Below are 9,909 nucleotides of genomic sequence, written 5' to 3'. Positions count from 1 at the left end.
ATAGATAAAATTGTAACATTTAAACATTATTTTAATTCTTTAAATATAATCCTCTAGTTAAAACTAAAACCAATGGTTACATGATTCATAAGTTGGACAACAAAACATATAAAGAATGATAAGTTGATTTTAAAAAATTATGTTACTTTTTAGTAGTGTATCTAAAGTCAAGTTCTAAATCATAATCTAGGAAAAAATATTGCTTGAGGATTTACCATTTTAATTGAATGTTTTTACCTCAAAATTTAAAGAATTGGGAGATTTAAGACATATTAAATTTATAGAAAAGAATATGTTGCTAGCCACCAAAAAAGATTACTGAATCTATACATTTTCAAATGTTTCAAATATTATATTGGACAAAATATTAGAATAATATGATAAATTTTTACATACATTATTGAATTTATTTTAAATAAATTATAACACAAAATTTCTCAAAAATAAATTCCTAAATTCAAAAAGTAAACTAAAGATATTATGTAGTCGCGTGAGAATTCTTAAATGTTACTCAATAATAAAGTTTTTCACTCTAAAAAAAAAGTGAAAATGCTGTAAGTTAATTCTGTTATAATTCTGTTAATTCTGTTATAATATTATTTAACATAGTTAAATATATTTTTTTCAAATAAAGTTTAAATCTCTTGAAAAGTAAAAATTGAGATTAAAAAAAAGTTCGTTCACCGTTGAAAACGCGTGGCTTTCTCTTACGTTTCCCTCTCTTCTCGTTCCCATGTCTCCCTCTCTTCCTCTGTTGCTTCCTTTGGTCTATCTTTCATATTCATTTCCCTTCATCACATCACAGACTCGTTAAAAAATTTACCAATAGATTATTTTAATTCACATCATCATCATCAGAATACAATTCACAATTCCGCGGCGATTTTAGATCGGAGATTTTATTATACAGTTACGGCGGTTGGTGGTGGTGGTGGCGATGGATCTGAGTATAAGAGTTTCACGCATTGTTGCGGCGGTTTTCATTTTGTTGATTCAAGTTGTCTCCGGTAGTTTCTTGTTCAATGTGACTCATAAATTCGCCGGAAAAGAGAAACAACTCTCTGAGCTCAAATCTCACGACAGCTTCCGTCACGCTCGTATGCTTGCCAACGTTGACCTTCCTCTCGGTGGTGATAGCCGCGCCGACTCCATCGGGTTTCTTCTTCTTCTATAATCACTCTCACCCTCTTCAATTTTCTAGATTGGATCGTGTTTGCACATTTATAAGATCAAAATGCTTAAACTTAGGAGAATGCAAATTACATTTGGTATGATTTAGAAAACCGCCGAATTAAACCGGAAACGCATTAACCGGAAGCCCACTTTTGTCAATTTTTGGTTCCAAAATGTTACTAATGAGAACTGCATTTTTGTTTTCTTCAGTTTATACTTCACCAAAATCAAGCTTGGTTCGCCACCAAAAGATTACTATGTTCAAGTTGATACAGGAAGTGATATACTATGGGTTAATTGCGCACCGTGTCCTAAATGTCCTGTGAAAACTGATCTTGGTGTATGCTTCTCTTCTTTATAAACCCTGTTGTTTATCGAAACTTCTTACGAGCTATGTTTTGGAACCTCAGATGTATGTTTTGGTTTGCTGTGTAGATACCTTTATCATTGTATGACTCTAAAGCTTCCTCGAGTTCGAAGAAAGTTGGCTGCGAGGATGATTTTTGTTCCAACATTATGCAAATGGAGAGTTGTGGGGCGAAGAAGCCTTGTAGTTATCATGTTGTGTATGGAGATGGAAGTACAAGTGATGGAGATTTTATAAGGGATAACATTACATTGGAACAAGTTACTGGAAATCTTCGAACTGCACCCCTTTCGCAGGAAGTTGTATTCGGGTGAGTTGAGTATATAGGCATTACACTTTTTAATCTCTGCATTAGATGTTTCATTGAGTCCTGGCTTGTGACCATAGGTCATGAGCTGCTTGCTTCCCCTGCTCATCATAAGGATTCCTCTGTGAGACAGGTGCGGAAAGAATCAATCAGGGCAGCTTGGACAAACTGACTCAGCAGTTGATGGTATTATGGGCTTTGGACAATCAAACACATCTGTTATTTCACAACTAGCTGCAGGGGGGAGTGTGAAAAGAATCTTTTCACATTGCTTGGACAATATAAATGGAGGTGGGATTTTTGCTGTTGGGGAAGTGGAATCTCCAGTAGTGAAAACAACTCCTTTGGTTCCTAATCAGTAAGTCAGACCATCTCAAGTCATTAGGCATTTGTACCAGCGGTAAATACATTTTAACTATTGGTTCTTTTAGTAACTTTATATAACAACTTTTTAGGATACATTACAACGTCGTTTTAAAGGGATTGGATGTGGATGGTGAACCTGTTGACCTTCCACCAAGCCTAACTAGTACTGGTGGGAATGGAGGAACCATAATTGACAGTGGTACCACTTTAGCTTACTTACCACAGAATCTGTACAACTCACTAATTGATAAGGTGAAATTTTCTTTTCACTACTTGTTTCTAGTTTAAGCTCACAACCCTCTGACATGATATCTTCTGTATACAGATTACTGCTAAACAACCGGTGAAACTGCACATGGTACAGGAAACTTTTGCGTGTTTCAGTTTCACTTCAAAGTAAGATAATGAACTTGCTCTCTGGTCAAAGTTTTTTTATTTTTTCGAGACCAATGGAGGTCTTTAGTATAAAATGCTCTGAGATACGCCAAGAAGCTTATACTCATGGATCTCGATTTTTACATGCTGCAAGTTTTTTTGAGCTAAGATATTCTTCCTTGTACTTGCAGCACAGATAAAGCATTTCCGGTAGTCAATTTTCATTTTGAAGACTCACTCAAAATGACTGTTTATCCGCATGACTATCTTTTCTCGCTTCGTGTAAGTTAATAATATGCAGCTTCCCACTTTAATGTGTTTATTATATCGACAGATCTAACTGAGTTTGATCAATAGATTCAACAAGATAGTTAAAGTTGGTTTTGTTGTGGGGAACTTATCCAAGTTCAAGTTTCAATTGCACCTGTTCTTGCAGTAGTCCTTTCTTCTTTTACCTTTTCCAAGCATTTTATATGAATAGTTCTACATAGTTGATATGAATTTTCTCATCCCCAAATTTATGATATTCCCAAACAGGAAGACATGTATTGCTTTGGTTGGCAATCTGGTGGGATGACGACTGAGGACGGATCCGATGTGATCCTTTTGGGAGGTAAATTTTCAGATCATACCATATCATGTGTTACACTTCAAGTGTCTAAACTTCAGATTTGGTTTCTTTTTCATCTGTAGATTTGGTGCTTTCAAACAAGTTAGTAGTATACGATCTGGAGAACGAGGTGATTGGATGGGCTGACCACAACTGTAAGTCTTTAAAACTCAAGAACTAGTTAGATGACGCATATGGATGATCAAAGAAGAAGTCAAACACACCAAACTATTTTGTTTTCGTTAGGTTCGTCAAGCATCAAAGTAAAAGATGGATCAGGAGCGGCTTACGCACTTGGAGCAGACAATCTCACAGCGGGTTCTTCGGTGATTAACGGAACACTTGTAACGTTATTGTCGATACTATTTTGGGTGTTCCATTATTTTACTTCATAGCTTTGCTTAAAAAAAAAAAAAAAAGAAGAAGTTCATTGGTTTGATTATTTGATTCATTTGATCCTTTTGTGGATGTGGGTTGGCTTCACGGATCATGAGACAACTACCTCATTCTTTGTTGTATACTGTATACACACTCTCAATGATAAATATATGTACTGCTTTTTCAAAACTCTTTTGGCGGTAATTTACTAGTCTTTTCATTTAACTGTTTCTTTAAAAATGCTTATCAAGTTCGGCTACAACAATAGTCGGTAGTAATGTTATATGGTAAAACTAGACATAAGTAAATCTGTCAAACAATTGAAGAATGAAACAATACAAACTCCAAAAGAAAAGCAATTAAGTTTATAATGTAACACTAACTATAAAGACTAATCAGTTCACTGACTGAAACTGAAACCATATTTATTTCACACAAGTGACTCAAAAAGCCTGATTTATTCTTCCAACAGTCAAAATTTTCTCAAATAACTGCTCGGAAACACTCAAAATTGCAGCATTAGAAACTTTATTAACAAAGGAAAGAAGAGATTGCAGCAAAAGTATTACAACGATTTGGAAGAGAAGATATGTACAATCAGCCACACAAAAGCGGGCGTGTAATACTAATTTACTCAAGTGAAATAACCAAAACAGTAACTGTTGATAGAAACATTAGAAGATAGGAGATATTGAGCTCCTGGCTCTGTTCTATCTTCCTACTCTTTGGTCGGGACGTATACTGGGAGATTTACGAGTGTATCGATTCTGTTGACTCCATTGAGCTCAGGCGATCCGGTTCCTGAGTCTGGGGTTGATGTTGATGCTGTGTCTCGTTCCGGTTCAGTAACGCCATTGCTGATGTGTTTTTCCTTTGAGAAGGAAGCAGTTGACAAACTGTTTGGTTCGGAGTCAAGGAAGAGGCAAACCACGGCACAGTCATCGACTTTCGAAGTTGGAAACTTCCATCTCCAATTCCTCACTGCAGCCTCCACCAAGGCTCTACCCGCTGATGAACGTGTTGGGGCTTTGGCTACAATCTCTACAACCTCTTCATTCGTCAATGCATCCCAAATCTAGCAAATTTTTAAAGAAAATAAATACATACTCAAGAGCAAGTAGTTTGGTACATCCATTAACACATTTAGTTAGTATGGTTTCAATCCAAAGTCTAGGCTTGTCAAGAGAATGAGCTCACTAAACTGAACTGATAGTTTTTCAGAAACACTTGGATTTATCTTACCCCATCAGTTGCCAAGACAACAAACTCATCCTTCTCGGTGAGGCGTCGGTAGGAAACGTCAGGCACAGAAATGAGACCAAAGTCTTTCAGGCAAAAATCTCCGAAAGCACGTGCCATGGCGAGACCAGGTGAGTTGTGGTTAGGAAGCCACAGACGGGCAACCCCCGGTTCATCTCGAAGAGCAAATATACGTCCTTTGCATCTCTTTATCCTTTCTGCTTCCGCTGGAAACAAGAAAACTCAATCTCTTAATTGATAAATCAGATGGTACACAAAATATAACCACAAAAAAGGCTTTCAGAGCTAACCTGGAACATCTGGTTTGAGATCTTCAGTTAGTTGAAAAGGAACAAGTTTGTTTTCTTTGTTCCTCGTACCCAGTACTGCTCTTGAATCCCCAATATTTCCAATAACAAGATGTTGACCCTGACGAAAACCCCGAAATAAAAAAACAAACGGTCAAAAATGATTTTATCATGCAACAAACTGAGAAACAACATCAGAACTTTTAGTCCAAGTACCTGCTTGACCATGGTTACTGCAGTAGTTCCACTGCAAAAACAATCAACATCTACTTGCATCTTCAATTCCTTATCCATGAATCTGTAGGCTTTAACAATTGAGCCTATTAGTGTTTGAACTATATCCTGATCCTTTACGTAATCCTTATTGTAGACTCGGGATTCTCCATTGGCAGATATATGTACAAGGTTTTCCGAGATCTTTCTATCACCAGTGTTGAGGCTGATCTCTTTAAGAACCTCCTCGCAGGACACATAGGATTCCAAGTGTGAGCCTAACTTGAGTGGAAGCAAATCCCTCACTCTCTTTGCAACAATGTGACCATATGGACCATGGCCATCAAAAACACCACAAAAAACTGTGTCCGCCATAGACCCAAAATTCTGAACATATAAAACATGTAACGAACAGGATTACTAAAGATCTAAAGCATTAAAACAAACAAACCATATGTTCCAAAAACAAGTAGAAATCTAATTAGCTTCGCTGATAAGTAGATCAATTGTTTGATTATGTAATGGATTTGTTAACAGTGTAGCTCTATATTGCAAAGATACTGACTAAAAATAGTTTCAAGACCTCATCAGAGCAACAAGAGCCATACGGAACAAGCATTCCAATTTCTGGCAGTTTGTAAGGAAACAATAAGAGCAAACAACACATGTGGGTGATGTTAGCAAACTCACCTCCCAGACAATCATGGCGTCCTGATTAGGCCCTTTCTTGCCCTGTTGAGAGAAGAGAGAGGCGGTGTCGGTAGAGCCATTCAAGAACAACCTTCCAGGGATCCTATGGAGAAGTGGCTCCTCGGTGTTGTCAAAAGAAGAACTACAAGACCCGGATCTCCTCTTTGGAGGCCTTCTCCTCCTCCCAGGTCCAGGAACATGAGGAGAACCATGGAGAGATCTCCTCCTAGTCCTACTACTTCCTCCTCCTCCTCCAGATGATAAGCAGGACCCCATATCAAGGGCCCTGATTAAGCTTATCAAGCACTCCAAACCACCAACACAATCAAAACCGTTGTTTTCAGGTGATGGACCTTTTGGAACCCTTTTCAATTCAGTTATCGCCAGGATTGTAAAATTGAACAAAACCAACAGATTTGACCTCTGAATTCTTCACAAGGGTGCTTAAAAGGAATCAACTTTATAGCTCTCAGAAGAATACAAAACGGTAGAATCAGACAAAACAAGAGCTTGATTGATTTGTGGAAACAAATATTAGTTCCAAGCAGAGAGTCCTTATAAGATTATTCGGAAATAGAAGATTGATTGTTTTATCCAGAATCTCATCCACAAAACAAAGAAAATGAGAATCTTTTTTGGCAATAAAAGGAAGAAGAGAGTCGCTTGAAGGTGGAGATAGAATCGGATCCAAATGGAAGGAATCAGAATCGGATTTCAAGGAACAACCACAACTTCTTCCGATAATGGCGCTCTGTTTTTTTTCTTTGTTCTTCTCTGTGTATATACTTTATTTTTTTAGTATTTTAAACTTTCTAATATTATTTTGACAGCTGGGATTTTTTTGTTTTTGTGTGAATTTGTCAAATTTATTATTCTGAGTCAGAATTACTGACCAAAAAGAGTGTTTTTTTTTTTAACACATAAAACTTTATTATATTATTGATGAACTTGACATTGTAACAGAGGAATTAGATTAAACGGAACATGATGATGGTATAAAAGAGAAATGTCATCACTGAATCCTTTCTTCGCCAACAGATCAGCACATCGGTTCTTTCTTCTTGGTATCCAATTGTAGGTGATTCTTTCAAATTTTTTGCTCCATTTTCTTGCTTCACATATCCAATTATAAGCAGCGAAGTTGAGGCACTTGTTATTAAGTATATGTATCAGTTCCTGATTATCACATTCCATATGAATGTGCTTTATACCCAGACTACTAGCATGTTGCATAGCTAAGACCATGGCTTGAATCTCGCTTTCCAAAGGACTATTCGTGATCGCTCCTTTTGCTTGGCCTGCTTCTATGAAAACACCATTACAGTTTTGGAAAAGAGTGTTATTTACATAAATTACAATTGTTGTTTAGCAAGAGACAACTAATGCTCTTTCCGTTTTCAATTGATTGATTAGTTGTCGTTTAAGTTTTTTTCACGTTTCATGTATACTAGGTGAATACCCGCACTACGTGCAGGTTTATTACTACTATCAAAATAGTTTTATATAAAAATATATTAGATTATACTTTGTGTGGGTTTATTACTACTATCAAAATAGTTTTATATGAAAATATATTAGACTATACTTTGTGCTAAGTAGAGTGGAATGCATTATTTGTAATTGTTTTAAAGAAAGTTTACCTATCTTGGTGCATTTGACCAACCAAAGGCAGAATCCAGAGTTATTCTATAAGGAGAGATTGTTGGGGACAAACTCCAGAATTCGAATTTTTTTGCATCTTGTTTATAAAATACTGTAAATATTACCAAACCTATGAGACAAATATTAATTTATATTAATAGGAATACACCAGAATTTCAAAAGAACCCTTCATGGGTGATGGGTTTAGATCGCTTATTTTTCTAGTCAAAAAATGAGAAGCACAATCTCTTTAAAGACACTCATAGGAGCTTGCATTTGAGAGTTCAATTTTAGTTTTATATATAAATTATAAATTAATCTTGTGGTACTTTTCCGTTCACCAGAGTAGTAGAAATAAATCTCCGTATATACCACGCTTTCTCCTTTGATTGGTTTGAGAAGCCATAGGAGAAAGAGACTTGATTGTTTGTAATCGCTTAGGTTTCTTAAGTAGAGTGGAATGCATTATTTGTAACTGATTTAAATCTCCGTAGATAATCTTTTACTACCGGGCCTGGTTGTTGTGTGACTTTGTTTTGTTAACTTGTATTTCATTCCTCGTCCTCCCTTTTCTCTTTCACTACTTTGTTCTGTTAACTTTTGTTTGAAAAGAAATCTGCATTTAGACATAATTTTTAATGTTAGTTTGATAGTATATATTCACATATGCGAATGCAGATATGCATTTTTCAGCTTATAGAATACCTTAGACAATATATATTGTGGCTCAAAAGTTGAACATAATCCACAATAGGTTATCGAAGAAAATAACATGTTGCACTGGATAAGATAAAATTACTTCATAGGGAAGATTCTGATCGACTGATGGTGATGATTTGTTCATTTTTGTTTTTGTCCTTCTGTATGATGATGACCACTGGCAATGGTCCACTGCATCCATTGTATTTTATAAGAAGGGAATAGAAAAGACTTATGGTGACTTCATACCATCGATTACATCACCAACTAAATTCTCAATTAGCATAAATAAATATATCTATAATCCTGGGGAAAACATGATAATACCACAAAACATTTTCTCTAACAATTCCGCAAGAAGTAATAGGAACCATGAAAACTCAAATAATACCTCTCTATTGGTGGTCGCATGAGGTTTAACCGATAAAATTTTTTTGATTGATTCGTGCTCCAACATATTTGATCCAGTACAGAAAGTATAATCCATCCTAACGTAATTACTTAGTCAGTATGTATCAAAGGTTTGCATGCAGTGGTAACACACATTCCTCGCTTAGCAAAACTTTTGAAGCCACTAATATCTAATGCTAAAAAAACACTTTTGACTGAAGAAACGTTTGAGTAATAATAAATGGAAACAACCTTGACAGGATTTGGAATGAGCTGTTGAAAGCTTGCTAATCTGTTACAAAAAATACAATAGGAGAAAGCAAACCACTTGTTTCCAAAGAAAATATTGAATTGTTGAACCAAGTATGAAATTCTTAGGAACTTAACTAAAAATTTTAGGAGACCCATTCACCTAAACATGCTGGACGTATATGGCCAGTTTGAGAGATCTATTCAGTAATAGCAGCGACAGCTCTTCCATTTTACAAAAGAAAACAACTTTCGAAGGTTTTACACGACGGGTAACACAACAACGTAGAATGACTGCTTACGCTAGGTGGATGAGGAATCTGGAATCCTGTTCGTAGAAGCACATGAGAGCGGTAGAAGTTTACCTTGTAGTCTTGTACCGTACGACAATCTCTTAAATTTTAAGAGAGACATATGTTTGTGGAAGCTGAATTGTTAAACAATGGGGGTGGTAACGCAAAGCCGTAATCAACTATATATAGGATTAAGAGGAAAACAAGCGGTCGAGACCATGTTTTTCAGCATTCAATTAAACATTGGGGGGTTTTGGAGAGTTTGAAGAAAAAGAAGTCGATGAGTCAAATGTATAATTTATTTTCTGTTTAATTTTAGCTTTGACGTGTCACATTGTGATGTGTCGACGTGGCGCAAAATAAATTTCAAACCGTGCTCTAGCACGGGGAGCACGGGTCTTAATCTAATTTACATAAATTATCTAAAACGACAATTTCGCGTGAGGTACAATGAAACTTCAAAGTTGATACAAAATTCATCTTCGAGTCCATCTTAGGTGTTGACTGGTTCTCCTGCTACCTCCCACAAACGCTGCGTTTGCGGGTGGTAGCAGTTGCTAGTGATTGGAACCAATCACACAAACCGCTCCCAATTGCTCCTAATCGCTCCC

At 36.2% G+C, this 9,909-nt stretch overlaps 2 protein-coding genes across 2 annotated transcripts; one reads left to right on the top strand and one right to left on the bottom strand.

Moving 5' to 3' along the window:
* Positions 666-3,750, top strand: LOC104732573 (aspartic proteinase-like protein 2). The gene is made up of 10 exons (XM_010452134.2): positions 666-1,155; positions 1,384-1,513; positions 1,609-1,850; positions 1,981-2,205; positions 2,303-2,465; positions 2,539-2,609; positions 2,780-2,870; positions 3,126-3,201; positions 3,282-3,353; positions 3,445-3,750. Exons 1-10 carry the CDS (start codon positions 938-940, stop codon positions 3,591-3,593), a joined length of 1,437 nt encoding a protein of 478 aa, XP_010450436.1. The 5' UTR covers positions 666-937; the 3' UTR covers positions 3,594-3,750.
* Positions 4,077-6,812, bottom strand: LOC104732572 (probable protein phosphatase 2C 74). Its single transcript, XM_010452133.2, has 5 exons — positions 6,027-6,812; positions 5,340-5,723; positions 5,127-5,244; positions 4,819-5,042; positions 4,077-4,651 (listed from the first exon to the last, which is right to left on the bottom strand). The coding sequence occupies exons 1-5, from the start codon at positions 6,300-6,302 to the stop codon at positions 4,295-4,297; spliced, it is 1,359 nt and encodes a 452-aa protein (XP_010450435.1). The 5' UTR covers positions 6,303-6,812; the 3' UTR covers positions 4,077-4,294.

The sequence above is a fragment of the Camelina sativa genome, chromosome 12, assembly GCF_000633955.1.
Source record: "Camelina sativa cultivar DH55 chromosome 12, Cs, whole genome shotgun sequence".
In the NCBI taxonomy this organism is placed as follows: domain Eukaryota; kingdom Viridiplantae; phylum Streptophyta; class Magnoliopsida; order Brassicales; family Brassicaceae; genus Camelina; species Camelina sativa.
This window is presented reverse-complemented; position numbering and strand designations above follow the sequence as displayed.